Source organism: Hypanus sabinus, chromosome 13 (assembly GCF_030144855.1).
Source record: "Hypanus sabinus isolate sHypSab1 chromosome 13, sHypSab1.hap1, whole genome shotgun sequence".
Lineage (NCBI taxonomy): Eukaryota > Metazoa > Chordata > Chondrichthyes > Myliobatiformes > Dasyatidae > Hypanus > Hypanus sabinus.
The window spans coordinates 101,963,924-101,988,074 of record NC_082718.1 but is presented as its reverse complement, the minus strand read 5'-3'; the positions used below and the strand labels follow the sequence as shown (position 1 = coordinate 101,988,074).

The 24,151-nt window shown below is 37.1% G+C and overlaps 1 protein-coding gene across 1 annotated transcript in view; it reads right to left on the bottom strand.

Moving 5' to 3' along the window:
* The window catches only part of ksr2 (kinase suppressor of ras 2), a 365,555-nt gene that overhangs the window by 17,670 nt on the left and 323,734 nt on the right, over positions 1 to 24,151 (bottom strand). The window contains exons 16-17 of the mRNA XM_059986939.1: positions 11,399 to 11,495; positions 11,036 to 11,169 (exon numbers count right to left, since the gene is read on the bottom strand). Of these exons, the coding sequence (XP_059842922.1) occupies positions 11,036 to 11,169; positions 11,399 to 11,495 (231 nt within the window). The remainder of the gene's footprint in view (positions 1 to 11,035; positions 11,170 to 11,398; positions 11,496 to 24,151) is intronic.

Here is a 24,151-nt window from a genome sequence, read left to right as displayed (position 1 = left end):
TATTTACTTTTTCTTTCTATATTACTGCATTGTCCTGCTGCTGCTAAGTTAACAAATTTCACGACACATGCCAGTGATAATAAACCTGATTCTCATTTGGAATTAGCAGTGATGCTTCACTCTCTGATGAGCTCAACACCTTCTATGCATACTTTCAAAGGGAGAATAAAACTACATCTTTGTGAATCCTCACGGCATCCGACGACCCTGTGATCTCTGACAGTGTTAGAACAGCCCTCTCAGGGGTGAACCCTCTCAAGGAGCCATACCTCAATGGTGTACCTGGCAGGGAACTGAAAACCTGTGCCAACGAAATGGCAGGAGTGTTCAAGGACAGCTTCAACCTCTCAGTGCTGCAGTCGGAGGTTCTCACGTGCTTCAAAAGGGCATCAGTCTTCATCAGCCCATGAAGAGCAGTGTGAACTTCCTCAATGGGTATCACCAGTGGCACTCCCATCTACTGGGAGGAAGTGCTTTGTGAGGTTTATCATGGCAAGATTTTAACTTCTACCTGAGCAAAGACCTGGACCTACTGCAATTTATCTCCCACCACAAATGTTTACAGTGGCTGTAACCTCTTTGACTCTCCGCTCGGCTTTGGAGCACCAGGACAGAGCAATACCCATATCAGTCTTATCGATTACTGTTCACTTTCAACAACATTGTCCCCTCATTACTGATCAACAAGCTTCAAACCTGGGTTGGGAGACCTTAGTCAACATGGATTGGTGATATCTCCTCCTTGCTGACAAACAATAGAAGCATAACTCAAGAATGTGAGCTTCACCCACTGCTCTTCTTCTCTCTCTACACTCATGACTGTGTGGCTAGAAATAGCCCAAACACCATCAATAAATTTGCCAATGAAACTACTGTTGTTGCAGAATCTCAGATGGCAATGTGTCGGTGTAAAGGAGCAAAATAGATAGGTTGGCCGAGTGGTATCACAGTAACAACCTTGCACTCAATGTCAGCAAGCCCAGCGTGAACGTGGACTTCAGAAAAGGGAAGTCAGGAGAGTCCAGACCAATCCTGACTGAAGGGTCAGCAGTGAACAGTTCTTAAAGGATGAGTAGTTTCAAGTTCCTGGGCATTAACATCTCAGAGGGTTCATCCGGGGCCCACCACATTGATACAGTCAAAACAAAGGCATGCCAGTGACTATACTTCATTTGGAGTTTGAGGAAATTTGGCATGTCACCAAAGACTCAAGCGAACTTCTACTGATGTATTGTGGAGAGCATTCTGATTGGTTGCATCATGTTTGGTTAAAGGCTCCAATGTATAGGATCATAAGAGCCTTCAGAGGGATGTAGACTCAGTCAGCTCCATCACGGGCACAAGCATTCCCACATCGAGGACATCTTCAGAGGTAGTGCCTCAGGAATGTGGATTCCAACATCAAGGATGCTTGTCGTCCAGGGCAAGCCCTCTTCTCATTACTACCATTAGGGAGAGCCTAAAGACCCACATTCAATATTTTAGGAACAGCTTCTTCCTCTCTGCCATCAGATTTCCGAATAGTCCAGGAACCCACAAACACTACTTCATTATTCCACTTTTGCACATATTATTTATTAACTTTAACTTGTAGTTATTTGTTATGACAGCCTGTACTGCTTACGCTAAACAAAAAAAAACACGACTAACGTCAGTGACAGTAAATGTGATTCTGATATGGATCACCAAACTATTGCTGCACAGACTAGGCTGATATAATTAGCATGAGACAATATTGAACTGTAAATGATAATTAAATGATTTGATAGGGTAGACAGAGAAAAACTATTTTCCCTGATTGGTATTCAAGAATGAAAGGGATGACTAAAATAAAAGTTCCTATTGTTAGAAGCCTCTTGAGGTTGAGGTTTAATGATATTGTGTGAAAATTATCTTCTGTTTCCTTTCGGTCACTCTAAATTTCAAAAGTGGATCTGACAGCCTTTTTTGTTAATATTTAGACTTAATGGAATCAAAATGTCTATTAGGGGTTAAGGTGTTGAACAGCTATTATCTAATGGCATAATAGTACAGATTCAAAGGACTCCTCCTGCTCTGATGTTTCTGGTGACTATGGATCATTAATCCTCACGGTTAGTATCTATCGATCACAGTAAATACGTATATCCACTTAAGAGATCAAGATTCAAATTAATCATAAGTCAAAGTCAATTTTTACCAAAATAGTTTCAGTCAATTAGAACAAATTAGAATTGCTATTATTACAATACATCCTATCTTCCAAGTCATATTAATTGTTTTGCTTTGATCATGAATTGTAATTCAAAAAAGCATTCCTGCAGTGAAAAAAGCTTTAAAAAAACTGTACCCGGCTGGAAGCCCGAGAAGAGTTTATTTGCAATTTTAGCAGTGAAAAAAAAACTAGTGGCCAGCAATATTTTAAAGATGGCTTAAGTACTTAACACAAAATAGTTACCTTATAACTTACTAAGGACCAATTGAAATTTATGTATTATGGAAAAATGAAATTTATAAACACATAGAATGAAACAATCTAAATGCTGTTTGCAAGATCAATGAATCTATAGAATTATGAAAATAAAAAGATATTCAAAAGTGATTTCATAATGGATAAAAACAATACTCTTAACAAGATTATGTACTGTAAACAAGTCAAAAATTAATAGTGCCCAATTCCAATGTAGTAATGTTAATTTCTCATGCTACCAAACCTCAATCAATTCTAACTACTACAGAAAGCTGGATATTCTATTCAGTCAATTAGCATATAACAATCAAGCATCTCATCAGAATTCATGTAAATTGACTGTCAGATCATGGTAACTCATTTTCTGAAAGAATATTGAGATTAGCAAGTAAATTTCATTATGCAATTAAAAAAGCAGCTTTCATAGAAACCAGTAGAGGAATGATTGAATACATTTTATGCAGAGTAGATCAAGTGTGTTATGACTGGCTGTGGACAGCTGTTAATAGTCATGCTTTCAAGTGTATGGAACACAAAGGAATTCATTATGGAAGCGAATTCTTTCTCTTCTCTTTAGTATGAAGTACAACTTTACAGAAGCACGGAAGCTTCTGATGCATTGAAAGAAATAGAACCACAGAACCATAGAACACTACAGCACAGTTCTATGACATTCCATTCACTGACTTCCTGCACTGGCAATCAAACACATGCTTGGAATCCAGAGTCTGAAACTCCTCACATGTATACTGCTCCGCAGTGCAGGCATCGTTAACCAACTGGCGTATTTTGTGTGCAACGGTGTGTTTGTAAATGTTCTTTCATTCAATATTATATGCTAATACTCAGAAAGTGAACTAACAAAACTGGTCAGAAAGTGCTGAAATATTAGCAGGTCAAAGTTTCCAGCTCGAGAATGGGAACAAGAGCAGGAAATTGCGCTGCCCTGTTGTGTTCCGTGACAGGTCTCCTGGAGCAGCACAGGCGAGAAAGGTTTGCAGGGTGAAAGATGCTACCAACAATCTGGTTCATACTCTCCACTGGAAGCTTCGATTTTCACAGCAGTGTTCAGCTTTGGTAGATCTGTCCTCTTACTCTGCACAAACTGATTATGAATCAGAAAGAACATTTCAGCTCTTGTATTTATCTAAAATTACCCAGTGATTCCAGGGATCTCTGTTTGGGAACCCACTCTGCTCTTTGAGGAGAGAAAAAAGGCTCCTTGATCTGCATTTGCAGCTTCCATTATATTTACAGATCTAAAGTTTACAATTTATCTCTCCATTTAAATTATCTTTCTATCGAGTGCTTTGCTCCATTTTGTTGGACATAGACAAATGTTTTATAATACTATTTAGAATTGTTTTCTGCAATGACAACATTTACAAAACCGTGAGTTATTATCTACAATGGTTACTAGATACAAAATTATGAGAAGCACTTATATTACCAGAAACTGAATGCACAGGTTTTGAATAAAAGATTTACTATTTTGATATTCAGCAGCTTCATATACAAATAAATTGTGGGAAAGACACAATTTAACATTAAGAATTATTAATAAATCCTTCCAACCTTAGGGTAATCATAGAAACGTGGCTGTGAAATGACTTTCGTATCATCAAAAGCAATCTATTACCAGACTGCTAAGAATGTGCCTTTAATATTTGAGAATGTCACAGGGCACTTCACTGAAATGTAACCAAGAGAAAGGTGGCTTCAAGAAAATTAAAGAGGAAATCAGGTGTGGTGACAAATTGTTTGAAGCAGGTGGTTTTATAATGCGAATATAACAAAAGGAGAGAGGCAAGTTAAAATGAGGTGTTTGAGATAGCAATTTCAGAACCTCGGGCATCTGAAGATAGGGTTAAAAATGACGGGTGCGAAAATGCATCAGTGGCCAACCATAAGAAAGCAGGTTAAAGGAGATACTGGAGCAATGAAGATGCTGTGAAATTTGAATATTGAGGATGAATTTTAAATTGAAGTGGTTATTGGACAAGGAGGCGTCGCGAGTTAACAAACATAAAATGATTAATAACTGAAATTTGGAGCAAACCATGATACAGGCAACAAAATTCCTTCAAACCAGTGTAGATTTCTACAGAACATTGATACATTTACCAGAGAGAATAAACAGACTAGGTTCCCACTTGCTTTAAAACAGCAGTAATCATTTCGGTGCCCAGGTAGAGCAGGGTGAGCTGGCTGAATATTTATCGCCCAGTGGCAATCACTTGTGCCATAATGAAGTGCAGAGAGAAGTTCGTTATGGCTGGAATTAACTCCTGCCTGAGCAAAGAACCGCACCCCTGCAATGCACCTAATGCCGCAACAGGTCTAAAGCAGACATAACCTTACTGGTTCTCCTCTGCTTTGGAGCAACTAGACAACTGCAAAACATATGCCAGGCTACTGTTAACCAAATGCAGCATTCAACACCAAGATTCCATCAACATGAATAACCAAGCTTCAAAACCTGAGCCTCTGAAAGTGGACCCTTGGCTTCCCTTTTGGGAAACCAGAGTCAGTGCAGAAGGTAATGACATCTCCTTGCTGACTGCTATTTTTATTTAATTTTCTCCGCTCAAGCTGGTAAGACCTGAGGTACAGGCATCGCCAAGCACACTTGTTTGTCAATTGCTTGGAACTTCTGGAATATTCTAGTGGTATTTAGTATTGTGGCTTTCTGAAGATACATACAGATATTACTGTGTAACCTTAATTTGTTATTGTGTAGTGCCTTTGGGATGACAGCAGTTGTAGATATAACTATCAGGACAATGTATCCCCTGTTCATATTCCCAAGTCTTTCAAATTCCTCTTTAATTCAGCATATTTCTGGTGTTTTTCACCTATTGATTTCTGTAAGTTATGTGCGTTTGGAATGGTCTTGCTTGTTTATCCTGTACTATTATATCTGGATGGTTATTACGGATTGTCCTATCCGTAATAACCGATCAATCATAATATAATTGACTCTAAAACTGGATCAGGCTTCTATTTATAGTAAGGTGTGATTTCCTTAATGAGTTTGTATTTTAAAGCATGAATGATGAATGATGTTTGTCACGGGGAGAACGTACAAATTCTTCAACACAGGCAAACCTCAAGGATGCAAGCATAGCCCTCTGTTCCACTATCTCTACACTCATGAATATGTGGTTAAGCACAGATGCAGAACCATCTATTAAATTAACCAATGACACCGTTGTTGTTGGTAGAATCTCAGATGGTAATGATGAGGTTTACAACAGCAAGATATGTGGCTGGTTAAGTGGTGCCACAAAATAAACCACGCTCATTTTCATCCAGACCAAGGAAATGATGGTGGACTTCAGGAAGGGGAAGGCTAGAGAACATTTCAGCAATTTCAGGTTCCCAGCATCAACATCTTAGAGGATCTATCCTGCAATCATGAAGAAGACATGCAATTGGCTCCATTTTGTCTTTTGTTGGTATGTCACCAAAGACTAGTAAGTTTCTACAGATGTATGTTGGAGAGCATTCCACCATACCTGGCCTGGTATGGAGCCTTTACTGCACAGATCGCAATAGGCTGCAAAGGGTTGTAGACTCAGCCAGCACCATCATGTGCACAATCCTCCCCAGCACTGATGACATTTCAAGAGGTGATGCCTCAAGAAGGCAGCATCCATCATTAAGGACACACCCTCTTCTCATTACTACTGTCGAGGAGGAGGTACATGAGCATCAAGACTTGTACTCAAAGATTAGTAACAGTTTCTTCCTCTTTGCTATAAGATTTCAGCATGGCCCATGAAGTCTACCTCATTATCTTTTTTTTACATTATTTATTTATTTTTGTAAGTTACAGATTTTTATGACTTTGCACTGTACTGCTGTTGCAAAACAACAGATTTCACTTCATTTAAGTCAGTGATAATAATTCTGATTTTAATTCTAAATCAAATTTAATTTGTGGTTGATTTAGTGATATCAATGTTCAGAGGGACCTCCTTGCTCATAAATGGCTCAACAAATAACTGGAAAAGATACTGCAAGATGATTTCAGTAGAATTGTAGAAGTCTCTTGGTTGAATTATATAGGACCCTACATCTCAATTCTTGTATACAAATTTGATCTTGATGTGGAAGAGTGTATTAGTGATAGAGGGAGTACATTTTTAAAGAATGGGAGATGAATGTATTCAACACACAGAAAATGCTGGAGGAACTCAGCAGGCCAGGCAGCATCTATGGAAAAAGTTACAGTTGACGTTTTGACAAATACATGACAGATGTGGTAAATATGAACTAATGTGAAACTGTCCAGTTTGGAAGGAAAAACGGAAAGATAGGATATTATTTAACTGGTGACAGATTGATAAATATTGATGTGCAAAGGATATACTTGCTATTAAGGAAATACAACAGAGGTGCACCAGACTGATTTCTGCAATGGCAGGATTCTCATTCGAAGACTGGACATGTATTCATTGGAGTTTAGAAGAATGCCACTGAAGCATACTCTGCACAATTGCTGGTGAGTTAAGAACCAAGGTCACAACAGTATACAGAGTGACAATCAGACTGAAATGAGGGAATTATTCCAGTTAAAGTCAGTGAAATAGTGGAATTCTCTATCAGAGTGCTAGTAAAGTCACTTTGGCGAATACACTTAAGAAGCAAACACGAGAAAATCTGCAGATGCTGGAAATTCAAGCAACAGGGATGAAGCGAAGAGCTGGAAAGTTGAATGGCAAAATGGACACAGAGCTGGAGAAGGGAGAGGATCTCTTACTATCTCTTCTTTCAGTCAGTCCTGATAAAGGGTCTCGGCCCAAAACGTCGACAGCGCTTCTTCCTATAGATGCTGCCTGGCCTGCTGTGTTCCACCAGCATTTTGTGTGTGACACTTAAGGAGCAGGTAGATTTCTGAACACCAAGGTACTGAGAGGTATGAGGACAGGGTGGGAATATAGTAAAGGGATAAAGAATTGGCCATGATCATGTAGAACAGCATAGCAGGTTTGATGGGTCAAATAGCCAACTTCTGCTTCCATTTTTCTACATTTCCACCTTTCTAGGAGCTTCCCTATTGGAACTCAGAATAGCTTCCTCCCCTTACAGCAGCATTCAATGTAGAAAACACAATCTAAATGATCAGTTTTGTTAACACAGAAGAGATCAAACTCAATTTCTCCATTTTTATGCTTCACTTTCTGACTAAACTGAATCTTGAGTGCAAGCAGCTTATGTCAGGCCATATCGCTTCCCACTGAAGTTATTCTGAATTTTACTGAACCAGGCAAGCCTGACTAATATGACATTCAATTGCATAAATAGTTACGAATGGTAACAGCTCAATGATCCACAATGAGATCATTTATTAAACATATTTCAAAACAATATGCAAAAATATAAATGCCAATACAGAATTGAAAAACAAAAAAAAAGTGCAATGTTGAGCATATTCTAAATGTTTCTTTAAACACAGGAAATCAGCTTGCACTTAAAGAAAGGGCTTCACAACCCACTTTGAATAACCAGAGGAAGCATGCTGCCAGGTTCATACAAGGTATCAATATTAGAGCTTAATAGCAGATGTTAAGTAATGATGCGTTAACATTTCTAAAGTTCATCAGTCTCAGAGTCATGAGCACCTTCAAGGGAACTTGATTACTGGCTTTAATTGGGTAGTTAGTGTACATTTACCACCTCTTGCTCTCTCACACATTTTAAATCAGCTTTGATATTCTTTGGAGCATAACAGACATGTTCCATATTTGTATCAGGGAATTTCAGTATGACTTTTCGTCTTTCATTTTTAAGCTATTAGTCCATCATATATTAAATTTGGTAAATTGAGCATGAAGGGCCAAATAGTTCAGCCCCATTCCTCATCCTGCTCCCGTTTACTTCAGTTCATCCTTCATTCCATTCAAGTCCCCCCTCTGTTATTTATTTTCTGGCTTCAGCTCATTCATGTCCTGTCTAAATAGTCTTGACTATACCCTGATATGTTGAAACTTAGATGATATAAATAACAACCGAACGCATCTCAACAATCTTTTCTGCCACTGCTCATGTAGAGTTTTTGATTGGGTGAAGCATTAATTTCACCTTGTGCACAAATGAAAACTTGTAAAATTCAAGTGTGACTAATGGTGCAAGAAAGTGAAGTGAATAAAACTTTTCAGTCTGCGGTTGACAACCATATAAAGCTACAGGAAAAGGAATAAGGTAGTGATCATTGGCCTCTACATCTGGGATGGACAGTAGAGTGTATAGAATAGAGGTGTATCGAATGGTTTGCGCAAACGACTGTCTGACAGTGGGCAGAAAGTGCTACAGATGGAAAGCAAGCTTTTAGAAAGGGGTTATATAGTATGAGATGATGGCTGGATGTTCAGCCAGCAAGCCAGGATGGCAGAAGGAACATCCATGGAAATAAGCAGATGAATGTGAGGTAGTAGCACGAGAGACCAAGAGGTTTAGAAGTGTGGTTGTATTAGAAAACAGTTGCATAAGGATTTCTTCTGTTTCTTGCAAATGGATGCGGTTTTAATAAAAGAATTAGCATTTAGTTTTAAAGAAAATTGACCAATGATCAACCCTATTCCCCACATATTGTACATTTACACGTATTAGGAATTTGCTGTGCTGTGTTGATATGACATGCAACAATAAACAGCAACATTCAACAATTATAAATAAAGAACTATCGAAGAAGTAAGTTAGAGGTCAAAGTTCAGATAAGGAATAAAATGTACATAACTACATAAATACCAGCATGTTTTTACAATGTATAAGGCATTACAGAAAGTGGCTTGAATTAGTGCAGTAACAAGATAGAGGGGTTGGGGTGGGGGGGTGTTCTAACTAGAATGGTTGATCATATTAACTGCATGGGGGAAAGAAACTTTTAAGTTGGCATTAACTGCTTGTTTTAATAACTCTACAGTGCTTTCCAGAAAGGAGTTTTGGAAAAGGCAGTGGGTAGTGTCTACAATGATTATTCACACAGGTTAATCTGATTGAGAAGGAAGGGTGCAATGAGGTTGTTACAAGGACTGGAGGGTGAAGGAGGGAGATTAGTGGGGAGGGACGAATGGACAAGGCAATTGTGGAGGGAGTGATCCAAAAGTGGAGAGTGGAGCATTGGGAAAGGTAAAGGTGCATTTGGTGGGTAGGTTATATCATTGATTTCCCTCCCTGCAAACGGAAGAAATGCTACACCTGAATATCTGTTGGGATCATCTACTGCATCCGGTGCTCCTGTGTGGCCTCCTTTACAACAGTGAGACCCAACGTAGATTGGCGGACTGCTTTGTCGAGCAGTTCTGCTCCATCTGCAGAAAGCAGGATTTCCCAATGGCCAGCCATTTTAATTCTACTTCCCATTCCCATTCCAACATGTTGGTCCATTGCTTCCTCTTCGGCCACAATGAGGCCTTTTTCAAGCTGGAGGAACAACACCTTATATTCCGTCTAGCTAGCCTCTGACCTGGTGGCATGAACATCGATATCTCCAATTTCTGGCCATTTATCCCGCTCTCCCTTCTTCAATTCCCTGCCCTGGCCTCCTAACTTTTCCCTTCACCTGCATATCACCTCCCCTGGTGCTCCTCCCCCCCTTCCCAATCTTCCATGGTCTACTTTCCGCTACTTTCAGATCTCTTGTTCTCCAACCCTTTGCCTTTTCCACATGTCACCTCCCAGCATCTTACCTCATCACCCCTTCCCCACCCACCTGGCTGAGGCATTGTTAGATGCCTGGTACTAATACCACTAGAGCATTGATTCAGAAAATGAGCTCAGTTGCTTACCCACATGTTCTATATAAAAGCCATCTTGCAAAATATTCAGGTCCTAAAGACACTACAACAAACAGGCATGAAATTAATAACCCCTTAAAGATTGCAACTGACACTGAACTACATTATGAACTGTTTGTCAGTGTGTGTTAATTATATTTAATTTTATATTTAATTTTAATTTATATTATATAGGAGGGCCAAGATGGCCTGTTTCCGTGCTGTGATTGTTATATGGTTATATGGTTATGGTTATTTCAATGATTCATCTTCATAGAAGAAGCTTTAGAAGCATTATATATGGCTGGAAATAGCACATGTACCATACACTACAGGCTTGTCTTGCACATGGAAGATATCAACTCTTTTACATTATGGGTCATGTTTCTACTTCCCGATCACTTTTGAGTGATTTTAAATTCAAACACACCTGCATAGTACTTACAGTCAATTACAATATAAATGATTACAGGTAATTAACCCCATCCAGCCCCCTTTTTTACCACTTGCCTTCAATTGATAAGATTTTCAAACTGCCTGTAAAGTTGCCTTCTGTAAGACGGTTAGATACCTTAATTATTGCAGCGCCAAATATTTTAGAATAAAGTGAAAACCATTTAATCGAATACATTTAGTTGAATTAAGAGTCCATACTGTTCACAGTTCCGATAATTGTAACAGAAGGCAGCTTCATTCTCACGAAAAAATGCAAATAAAATTCCCTATTTTGTAGCATTCAGCTATTAAAGTCTACCCTGTACTTATTTAACTCTATTAATAAGTTATATTCATTGCAACACTGTACCTGCCCTCTTGCAAAGCTCCAGAGATGCTGAAGAGGCCAAAATCAGTGATGATTATCTTTCCATTGTCATAGAATATATTCTTTGACTTCAAATCTTTGTGAAGAATTCCTTTAGCATGTAGGTAACCCATACCCTTGAAAATAGTATTACAATAATACTTTAAGTAAATGAACAGGGATAATTGCTCAGACTAGCACAGAACAAGTACATGCATAATTTTTCTTGAGTATATTTTTCTCAAACATCCAACGATATAATGTTTGTTTCTATCCTTTAACAGTGAGAGAATTGTAATGACGTGACAACTATTTTTTTTAATGTTGATAGACAGTATCAGTGTAGATTTGTAACACAATGCGTACCTTTACAATCTCCTGAGCAATTTGTCTGGTCTTGTTCACATCCAACACCATTTTAGCATCCCTTACAACAGAATACAGAGTTCTTCCTTTGCAGAGGCTGCAAAAGAAAAATTAAGTCAGTGAATAGATAATGCAATTAATCTCAAAGCAATAATGAAATGAAATATATCTCAGTACCACTGAAAACAAAGTTATCAAGCATAATTAGCACCTCACCATTAAATTGGTCATATAAACTATTTTTAAGAATTGATATATATTCAATATTTAAAACAATTTTAATCTCTAAAATCTAAAATTGGCATCAGTCAGTTCGGATCGGGAGCAGCATCTCCAACACCATCACACTGAGCATAGGGGCCCCCCAGGTCTGTGTGCTCAGTCCACTGCTGTTCACTCTGCTGACCCACGACTGTGCTGCAACACACAGCTCGAACCACATCATCAGATTCGCCGACGACGCGACCGTGGTGGGTCTCATCAGCAAGAACGACGAGTCAGCTTACAGAGAGGAGGTGCAGCTGCTAACAGACTGGTGCAGAGCCAAAAACCTGTCTCTGAATGTAAACAAAAGAGATAGTTGTTGACTTCAGGAGGGTACGCAGCGACCACTCCCAGCTGAACATCGACAGCTCCTCAGTAGAGATCATTAAGAGCACCAAATTTCTTGGTGTTCACCTGGCAGAGAATCTCACCTGGTCCCTCAATACCAGCTCCATAGCAAAGAAAGCCCAGCAGCGTCTCTACTTTCTGCGAAGGCTGAGGAAAGTCCATCTCCCACCCCCCCCCCCCCCACCCCATCCTCATCACATTCTACAGGGTTGTATTGAGAGCATCCTGAGCAGCTGCATCACTGCCTGGTTCAGAAATTGCACCATCACGGATCGCAAGGCCATGCAGTGGATAGTGAGGTCAGCTGAGAAGATCATCAGGGTCTCTCTTCCTGCCATCACAGACATTTACACTACACGCTGCATCCGCAAAGCAAACAGCATTATAAAGGACCCCATGCACCCATCATAAAATCCGTTCTCCCTCCTGCTGTCCGGGAAAAGGCACCAAAGCATTCGGGCTCTCATGACCAGACTAAGTAACAGTTCCTTCCCCCAAGCTATCAGACTCCTCAATACCTAGTGCCTGGTCTGACACTTTGCCCTATTGTCCTGTTTATTATTTATTGTAATGCCTGCACTGTTTTGTGCACTTTATGCAGTCCTGGGTAGGTCTGTAATCTAGTGTAGTTGTTGTGTGTATTTTTTTCTCTGTTTTTCACGTAGTTCAGTTTAGTTTTTGAAATGTGTCATGTAACGCCATGGTCCTGAAAAACATTGTCTCATTTTTACTATGTACTGTACCAGCAGTTACAGTCAAAATGACAATAAAAGTGATTTGACTTGACTTCATTTGACTTAGTTAATAATAAGAAATAAGAAGAGTCTTTCATTCTATACTGAAAATCAAAGATTGCCTTTCTAGAATTTGTACAAGGAAGAGTGGGGTGCCTTTGTTTAGTTAAAAGAAATGTGATGTCATATCATTAAATATTTGATAATATAACCTTGTACAAAAGGCCAAAAGTAAAATTTTGGAAAATGATGATTTCCATGGAGATTCTCTTACGATATGATGGATCTGAACAAAAATACCTTCAAAATGATATACGATAACCGTTATCATGCCAACAACAGATTATTTTATCTGTTTAAATAATATCTATGCCTGGAGAAGCCCTGACCTTCCACTGATGGGTCAGGCAGACAGTTATAGTGATGCTATTGCATTTTAATTGAGACTGGATAGTAGTTCTGCCTTCATAGATTGCCTATATTGAAGAAAGCCTGCTTGACAGACTCCTTTTCCAGTCAATTGGGAAGCTCTTTAACCAAATAGGTCCAAATCATTTCAGAAGGTGGAAGGAATTCCTGATTAACATCTTCTCCCAGGCAGAACAGGTGAAAAATCTCATCCCTGATCCCAGATTCCTTTGAATAAAGTCAATGATCTGATGGTAAGAGTCTTTAGGTGGTTATTGTGATTGGATTGAAGGGACCAAAACACTTTTTACATGCCCTGTAATGTACAATGGTGTCATAAAGACATCCATCTTCTCATATTTCATGTTTTGTTAAAAATTGTTGGATTTTCATTGACTGGGAAAAACATGGAAGCTGGAGAAGATGCTAAAACATGCACATTAGGTTGAATTAAAGGCTACCAGCCTCATAAACAGATCTACAATTCCAAACCACCCTCCTTTGAGGAGGGAGTCTTCCCACTTTTGCCTGTCTCTAAAAAACCTGGAAACCATAGAGCCAATTCCACATATATTTTGATCTTCCTTTTCTTTCTTTTTCAATCTTTTTATTGAGTTTCATATAAATATATAAAAAAAACATAACAAAATAATGAATAGGTTATGAATACAATAGACTTAAGATTACATTAATAATAGGATAATAATATCCTATTAAACATCAACAACAAAAAAGTACATTAATCAATCAAGTCTATATAATTATATATGAAAAAAAAACAAAACTAATCATCTAAAGAAAAAGAAAAAAAAATTTAAAATGTGTGAAAGAAAATATATATATGAAACAAGCACTAAACTAAAACTAACATGGGCAATAATAACAGTTTATAAGTATATGATAGTGTCAAAGAACTCCGGAACTCCATACCTGAACAAGAATAAACAAAGAGAAGGTCTGGGAAAGGCCAAATTAATTCACATGAAAATGTCGGATGAACGGTCCCCAAGTTTCTTCAAATTTAATTGACGAGTCAAAAATTGTGCTCCTAATTTTTTCCAAACTCAAATAAGAAATAGTTTGAAAAAGCCACTGAGACGTGGTAGGAGGGTTTACTTCTTTCCAATTTTGTAATATAGACCTTCTGGCCATTAATGTTACAAAAGCAATCATTCGTCTGATTGAAGGAGAAAACTGATTACCATCCTCATTTGGTATACCAAAGATTGCAGTAATAAAGTTAGGTTGTAAATCAATGTTCCAAATTGAGGAAATGGTAACGAATATGTCCTTCCAATAATTATGTAAAGTAGGACATGACCAAAACATATGGGTCAGTGAAGCCACTTCTGAATGACATCTATCACATTGAGGGTTAATATGAGAATAAAATCGAGCAAGTTTATCTTTAGACATATAAGCTCTATGTACAATTTTAAATTGTATTAAAGCATGTTTAGCACATATAGAAGAAGAATTAACCATTTGTAAAATTTTTTCCCATTTATCTGTTGATATATTGTAGCGAAGTTCTTTTTCCCATTGTTGTTTAATTCTATCAGACATTTCTGGTTGTATCTTCATAATCATGTTGTAAATAAAAGCAACTAATCCCTTCTGACAAGGATTTAAGGTAAAAATCAAATCTAAGAAATCCGTTGAAGTTGAGTTGGGAAAAGATGGTAAAATTTTATGTAAAAAATTTCTAATTTGTAAATATCTGAAGAAATTAGATTTAGGTAATTTAAATTTATTGGAAAGTTGGTCAAAAGACATCAAAGTACCTTCAAAAAAAAGGTCACGAAAACATTTTATACCTTTCCTTTTCCATATGCTAAAGGCTTGATCTGTCAAGGAAGGTTTAAAGAAAAAATTAAATAAAATAGGGCTATCAAGCACAAAGTTTTTCAAAGTAAAGAATTTCCGAAATTGAAACCAAATTCGTAATGTGTGTTTAATAACAGGATTAGATATCTGTTTATTAAATTTAACTAAATCAGCAGGAAGAGAAGAACCAAGAACAGAGAATAAAGAATATCCCTTTACTTCATTGCATTCCAAATTTACCCACTGCGGACACAATAATGATTCCAAATCCAATTTCCAATACGTTAGATTACGAATATTATTCGCCCAATAATAAAATCTAAAATTAGGCAAAGCTAAACCACCACCTTTTTTAGATTTTTGTAATTGCCTTTTACTTAACCTAGGGTTTTTGTTTTGCCACACAAATGAGGAAATTTTTGAATCAATGTTGTCAAAAAAGGATTTAGGAATAAAAATTGGTAAGGCTTGAAATAAGTATAAAAATTTCGGTAAAATCATCATTTTAATAGCATTAATCCGACCAACTAATGATAAGAATAAGGGAGACCATCTTGTAGTAAGATGTTGTATTTGAAGAAGCATAGGTAAAAAATTCAGTCTAAATAAATCTTTATATTTCTTGGTAATTTTTATACCTAAATAGGTAAAATTATCAGTAACAACTTTAAATGGAATCCTGTCATTTAATAAAGTTTGCGCATTTAAAGGGAATAATTCACTCTTATCTAAGTTTAATTTATAACCAGAAAAACTACCAAATTGAGCCAACAAGGATAAAATAGTGGGAATAGATCTATCAAGATCAGAAATATATAACAGCAAATCATCAGCATAGAGTGATAATTTATATAATTTCTCATTACGAGTAATACCAAAAATATTAGGAGATTCACGAATAGCAATGGCTAAAGGTTCTAACGCAATATTAAATAATAAAGGACTTAAAGGACAACCTTGTCTCGTACCACGAGATAATTGAAAAAAGGAGGATCTATAATTATTTGTAAGAACAGAAGCAACAGGTTTATAGTATATTAGTTTAATCCATGATATAAAATTAGGACTAAAATTAAAATTTCTCAAAGCATTAAATAAATATGTCCATTCAACTCTATCAAAGGCTTTTTCAGCATCTAATGAGATAACACATTCTGGGACTGTGGGTGATGAAGTATGAATTATATTAATCAATTTTCTAACATTAAAAAAAGAATACCGATTCTTAATGAAACCAGTTTGATCTTCTGAAATAATCTTTGGTAATACCTTTTCTAATCTAGTGGCTAAGATTTTTGTAAGAATCTTAGAATCTACATTTAATAGTGATATAGGGCGATAAGATGTACATAGAGTAGGATCTTTATCTTTTTTAAGAATTAGAGAGATAGTAGCTTCATAAAAAGACTGAGGTAATCTCTTCTTAGCAAATGCATCGTTAAAGATTTCACATAACCAAGGGGAAAGCAAAGAAGAAAAAGTTTTGAAAAATTCTACAATATAACCATCAGGGCCAGGAGCTTTCCCTGAATTCATTGATGAGACAGCCTCACCTATTTCGGCCATAGAGATAGGAGCATCAAACAAGCTACGATCTTCACCAATCAGTTTAGGAATATTCAAATTGTTAAAAAAATTATCCAACATGGACAGATCACCATCAAATTCTGATTGATATAAAGATTTATAAAAATCTTGAAAAGTATTATTGATTTCTTTATGATCAGTGGTTAAATTACCATCTTGTTTACGAATTTTAATAATTTGTCGCCTGGTCGAAATAGCTTTTAATTGATTAGCTAACAGTTTACCAGTTTGATCACTGTGAATATAGAATTGAGCTCTAGTCCTAATTAATTGATTTTCAATTGAAGAAGATAATAATAAACTATGTTCCATTTGAAGCTCAACTCTCTTCTTATAAAGTTCTATGGTAGGAGTCACGGAATAAATCTTATCAATTTCCTTAATTTTATCCACCAATAAAGCAATATCTAAATATCTTTGTTTCCTTTTACCAGCGGAATACGAAATAATTTGTCCATGGATAAAAGCCTTAAAAGAGTCCCAAAGTATTCCTCTGTCGATTTCTTCAGTATAGTTTGTTGAGAAAAACAAATCAATTTGCTGCTTTATATAGATGACAAATTCTGGGTCTTGAAGCAAAGTAGCATTAAGTCTCCAAGATCTAACATTATTGGAAAAGTCCGAAATCTTAATAGATAACTTCAAAGGTGCATGATCCGAAATAGTAATAGAATCATATTTACAATCAATAACATCCGTTAATAACCGATGATCAATAAGAAAGTAATCAATTCTAGAATAACTATGATATACATGTGAAAAAAATGAAAATTCTTTATCTTTAGGGTTCAAAAACCGCCATATTTCTGTAATTCCCGAATCAACCATAAAAGAATTAGTAAGTAAGGCTGATCTATTCGGAAGAGTTCGAATAGGTTTAGATCTATCCATCAAAGGATTCAAACAACAATTAAAATCTCCACCCAATATCAACATATATTCATTCAGATTAGGAAGGGAAGTAAATAAACGTGTAAAAAATTCAGGGCAGTCAAAATTTGGGGCATAAATATTAACTAGAACCACTTTCCGATTGAAAAGTGAACCAGTTATCAACAAAAATCTGCCCTGCGGATCAGAAATAATTTCGTGATGTATAAACAAAATTGAGGGGTCTATAAAAATAGACACACCCCTAATTTTAGCGGTACAATTCGAATGAAATTGTTGACCCTTCCAGAACCTAAAAAAACATTGATTATCCTCCCTCCTAATATGGGTTTCCTGTGCAAAAATAATATTAGCATTCAATCTATGGAATACCTTAAATATTTTTTTACGTTTAATCGGATGATTTGAACCATTAGCATTCCAAGAGATAAAATTAATAGATTTATCCATCATGCCAATATTAGTTGTGTATATCATAATAGGTTAAAAAGACACATAACCCATAATTTAGGAAAAAGGAAAATAGATTCAGGAGCAACCGGAGAACATGACACCTCAACAATATTAATAATTTAAAGTTGGCCCATAAACTAAAAGCAGAAAAAAACGCAAAAGCGTGAAAAAAGATCCCCACCCCCTCCCCCCACCCTTCGAAGAAAAGCCAAGCGGCAGGCGCATAATCTAACACTAACCTTACCCCCATTTCAAGATGGCAGCTCCATAAAAAGTTTTTTAAAGAAAAACTATGTAACACCCATATTTAAATATAGGGTTGCAAAAAAAATATATGTCAATCAGAATGAAAAAAACTAATATAATAAAACAAACAATCTTTAACAAGAAAAAATAAACATCAAAATTTAAATGTAATATACCTTTAAAAAAATTTCATATATAAATGCAAGAAAGATGACGTTTCAAAAGCAAAGACTTATGGGAAGAAGAAACGACATTTTGAAAAAGCCATCTTACAAAATATGAATGCAGATTCAACAATCTATTAAAAAAGTTTAATAGTAAAAAAATACCAAAATAGGATCAAAAAAGATTCAATAAACACTACAATATATATAAAAAAAACTAAAAAAAAATTCAAAACATTCGTCCCATTTCTAAGTACAGGCAAACAAATGATCTTCCACTAACTATCTCCATTCCCAGATGTTCCCTCATGTTAATATCCCCATGCATTTGCCCAAATCCTTTTTCTGGGAAAATCATAGCGGCTTCCAGATCATCTTGAGTGTGCTAGGGTATCCTCTATGAACTTCCCAAGAGAAAGTAGTGTAAGTTTCTGCTTTAGGCAGAACCAATTCTGCTCCCACTGCAGAGATGTCAGTTAAGTTAAAAAATAATAATCTGGTTGAAGTAAGTGGGCAGGCCTTGAATATAATTAGAAGGACAGCTGCTACCAGGGGTCCTTCTCCTCTCAAAGAGAAATTTCCTTGTTTCAGAATCAAAAAAGTGGTAAGAAGATATCTCAAGTAACACGTACAAAATGCTGGCAGAACTCAGCAGGTCAGGCAGCATTTAAGGAGAGGAATAAAAAGTTGACATTTTGGGCCGAGACACTTCATCAGTAAAAAAAAAGTCTTAGTTTCTTCCATTTTGTTAAACAATTTCTTCAATGTTATTTGTTTATTGTTGAGTTCCATTTGTGCCCAGTTTGCTTCATGGTTCACAAGTATAATATGAGTTTATTGGATGCAAACACATTTGGTAGAAATGAGGAAAATGTAAGACTCGGAGAGAGATTGAGATTGAGAGAGAGAGATACTAAAAATGACAAAACTCTGTAAAATTGTGTCCTTTTTGCACTCATTATGATCTTTCCCCAGTGTAGGTGTTCAGTAGGTGTTTAAGTATTTGATTTCAGCAGAACAAAATGAGTCATTTATGTTATCTGCATCTGGGATGATTCATTAATTTGCTTTACATAATGAAAGATTATCTGAAGATAAGATTTGCTCTTTCTCAGAAGAAACCAACAACTTATTGATATTCTTTTATGCTGTAGTGAAGATGTTGCTTCAGCTTTGGTGCCCTTGCACAGCGGCATAAGGATAAATTAGAAATATTATTTGGATGACAATCTAGTCCAACTGCTTGTGCAGCAGATTTCTTTATTATGAAGATGGATCATGGCCCAAGTGAATTTCTGTATGAAATATCCAAGACAGTACAGTAGCCTCTGTAAACAAGTGCTCCCTGTGTCACTTTCCTTCAGCATTGCAATCATTTTTGATATATATTTCATATCCAAGAAAAATGCATGGTTCCTTCTCTTTCTTAAGAGTATTGATCTGTTTTAAAAATTTACTCATCTCTGCTAATGTTTTCACAAGCAAATCCAACTTAAATCTTCAAAGACTGTTCTGCCAGGATTCCACTTGCAATTCTGGTAAAGAACTATTGAAAAATTGATGCTATTTCTAATTTTTGTTCTGCAAAAAAAAAAATACAAAAATTAAAATGGAAGGCTCGTGTCAGTGTTGGAACACTTTGATACTTCAAAATGGAAGTGGGAATAAGAGTAGGCCATGAATCTTCTCAATCAATTTAAAAGATCCTGGCTTATAATACATTTCTCAAGTTCTCTTTCCTGTCCTTTCCTCATAGTCCTTGATTTCCTTACTGATTACCTGAGATGAGAATTACTACAGTATTCCCTTTAATGCAATATTTTGCAATCTCCTTCACAGACATAGAACAGAGAAACAGGTCATGGGTTGCTCTATCACCCAGCAACAAATATCACTTCACGGTTCCTTTTTCACCAGTTTTGTTTTGCTCTTCCTCTATTTCAGTTCTTTATGGTTGTTAAAGCCGGGGCGATAGAGGGGACAAGCTCCCACTACCTAATAAATGCTCCCAAAGGTGTGTGTCTCAAATTGTCTCTGATGCTCAAGTCCAGTTCCTGGCCTTCATGTGTGGCTGAGCTGTTAAGCCCAGCAGAACCATTTCTACTGACAGGAGTAGGGACAAAGGTGTGTTACTGGCAGCTTAAACCAGTTGCTTCAGGCAGATGGGTTTGGCTGTTCATCAAGGAGAAGGAAAACTCTGATTTCAAACCTCTGTTGCCTTGTGGCTACACCCACTGAAGGGGAAGGCTTCAAGAGTAAACTCTGCAGTTGAAGTCCGTAAGGCCATCCTACAGAGCGTTCAACATTAACTGGCAAGTACCAAACTATTTTGGTCACTGTCGTTCCTTAGGATTCACCAGCCACGTGAAGTGGGTGAACTGCCTTCCTGTAAGATTTCAAAAACTAAACGATCTTGCAGTGCATTATTAAGTCCATCAATGATCTTACAATGGTCAGACAACCTTTTCAATTCAGCTACATAAGCTGAAATGGACTCCGTTTCTTTTTGATTCAGCTTCTGAAACCTAAAGCTTTCTCCAATCAACAACGGTTTTGGTTCTAAATGTTCCTGCATTACTTTCACAATATCAGCAAAGCTCATTTTGGCTAGTTTGGTTGGAACAGCTAAAATTCAAAGAGCAAACTGTATGCTCTTCCAACAAGTGCACTCAGCAATATTGGCACTCGTTTCTCGTTGGCTATCCTGTTTGCTTTAAAATACTGCTCAGTTTGTTCAGTAACATCTCCCAGTTGTGTGTTCTGCAAATGAATGCATCTATCTTTCCCATGTAGCCAGCCATTTCTTTTTTTAAAAATTTATCACCTGCCACTCACTGTTTATGAACCCATGAGTTTCATCTGTTTTCTGCCTTTTGTTTTACTCGACTGCCTCTGTCTCCTTGCAAAGAAAAATTGCATTGCACTTCTTTGTTTACTCCATTGTTTCTCTCTTCTTGCAAAGAAAGTGTGCTGAGCTTTTTTAAAAACTGAAGTGCCTTGCTGCACTTCAAAAAGTAGGTAGACATCTCAGTTTCTTTTTGAAACTTGTTTGTCACCACTGTTTTGTAACTCCAAAACAAATCCAAAGAAAAACACAGAGCCGAAGATAACGTGTAGAATCTTCGTTTTACTTTTAGTGAGACACGCACATATGACATGGTGATGTGTGCCATTCACGTAATTTCACATGTAACGCGTAATGAATTGAAAGCAATAAACAACATTTAATCAAAGAATATTTACAATATTACTTAAATATTACTGGAATACTAAATATACAACAGATGTTCCTTTAGAACGGAGATGAAGAGGAATTTCTTCAGGTAGACAATGGTGAACTTGTGGCCACAGAGGGCGGTGGAAATCAAGTCATTGGGCTTATTTAAGGCAGAGATTGATAGGTTTGTTATTGATAAAAGCCTTACCAATTACTGGGACAAGTGGCTACTAATGTCCACTTGACACTTGCTTCTAAGTAATAAAGGGGGCTTCCCTGAGAAGACCATAAGCTGGCACCAGAAACTTTAACAAGTTGAATATCCTTTAAGTAATTTATCAGTCTCTTCTTTGGCTCTCTACTACAATCCTCCCTCACCATTTCACTCTCCTACTTCTAAATAGTAGAGAGCCCCACACCTCATGCAACCATTGCCAGATACTCCTGTCCCCAACCACTGGACTTGACTCATCTCACTACTCAGCTGCTAACCTAATATCCCTCCTACACCTGTTAACTGCTTCCCCCCCCCAACAAATGAAGCCCACCTGACTCACCTCTGGCAAATAGCCTTAGCCTTGAGCAAGGAGGACCACCCAGCCTATCAGGTAACACAATGATCACAACACCTTCGCTCAATGAATCTTGCCAACAGAGCAACCATCCTTATGATAGTCCTACCACTGAACATACGCACACAACTTGTCATCCTAACTCCTCTAGTTACCTACGCTCGGGACCTCTCCCTGTTAGGTCATTGAATCTATCAAGGTCCTGTAGGAGTTCCCTGATTACGTGTGGTAATCAATTCCATTGAGTGGTATCTTCATGAACATCTTCAAGAAAAGCTCCAATTTGATAAATGTTGTCACTTGTCATTCATACATACTTAGTGCCATCTATTGGGACAACTCCTCACACAAGTCACACTTCTGGATTTTCCTGACACCAATGAACCGCTTTTCTTTCTGAGGCAAACTCCATGTTAACATGCTAGAATCAAAAAGCAGGCCTGTCAGAAGGTAGCCATCATTGTATAGGTTGGCACAGTAATGTAGCGGTTAGTACATTTTATGGTGCCAGCTGTAAGATTGGAGTTCAATTCCTGCTGCTGTAATTAAGGAGTTTGTGTGTTCTCCCCATGACCACGTGGTACGCTTCTGCATGCTTTGGTTTCCTCCCACGTTCCAGTTAGGCTTAGTAGGCACGTTATGTTGGCACCACAGGTGTGGCAACACTTAAAGGCTACCCAGCACAATCCTCGCTGATTTGATTTAAAGCAAATGATACATTTCACTGTGCGTTCAATGTTGAGGGCACCACCTCACCAAAAGTTTGAAACTGGCACTGATTTAATTTATAATACAATTTAAACGAAACCTGCACAACCAACATACACTTCTTTCTCCCCCCTAAATCCATGCGAGCAGAAAAGAGCTTGGAATGGATCAAGTACTGCCTACCAACCTGGGTTTCAGGTACTGCAAAACTGGTTGTCAATCTTTTATTTTTGTTGTCCATAGAGATACAAACCAAAAAAGAAATCAACTTGGTTGTTCATCAGAACAAAACTGATATGCATTTAACTGAAAAGCAGAATAGTATATAAAAATTAGATAAATAAAATTATTTTGATGCACCAAATAGCAGCACACTTGTTTGATAGCAAAGTGCTATCATTCTCCACTATTTTTTCTTCTCATCGATTTCATTTTACTCTTGCATTAGCTTTGCTGGGAAACATAACAGAGGTCAGTTCATTTTCAGAATACAGCAGCCTGCTTCGCAATGTAATTTCTGCACTTTTGACCAGATTAAATGGTTCAACAATTTCTATTTTCTAACTCACTTACTTTAAACTATTGTCTGCAACAGTTTATCACAAACATTTAAAGGCTGTTTAAAGTAATTGAATACGTTCTTATTAATGTGATTTGAAGTGGGGTGTGGGCCGATTAGAGCCTTTGTTTTATTTCTTCCAGTTTGGATTCTGAAAAATACTAGGAAAATATAGCAGCATAATTGCACATTATATCTTAATTTTGTTTTATTCCACTTATTGGCAATAATTGTTCAATTACATTGCCAAATCTCTTTTTTAACTTTAATCATTTATTACCCAAGTTCCTTTCACTTAAAATAACAAGTGAGTCAAGCATTATTCAGCCAGTTTAATGAAGAATGCCATGTAGAAGAAACACGTAGAAGCGACCAAGCAAGACCTTGCATGTTAACTGATTCTCTTTCCACAGATGGTCTCTGAACCTGCTGACGGTTTCCAACATTTTCTCATTTTATTAATGCTGGTAAATATTCTGGGCTCACAATAGCATTCGTCTCAGATGACAGTGATTAAGTGAGAACAGTCTGAAAAATTGTTATATTGGTTAAAAAATGATTGTGAAACGTATTCAATCAGTGGTTCCTCTCCGCACCCTGTGGCGCATCAGGTGGCTACCTTCTCATTTCTTTAGTATTTTTCAGTTTTCTAGGAGGCTGGGTTGCTAGCTTGATGCTCAATCCAGCATGGATGGAAAGTCTGCAAGAAGCCTGCCGAATTCAAACCCAGGACCACTCACCTCAAAGTTCAGAGTGGATACCACTATACCACCAG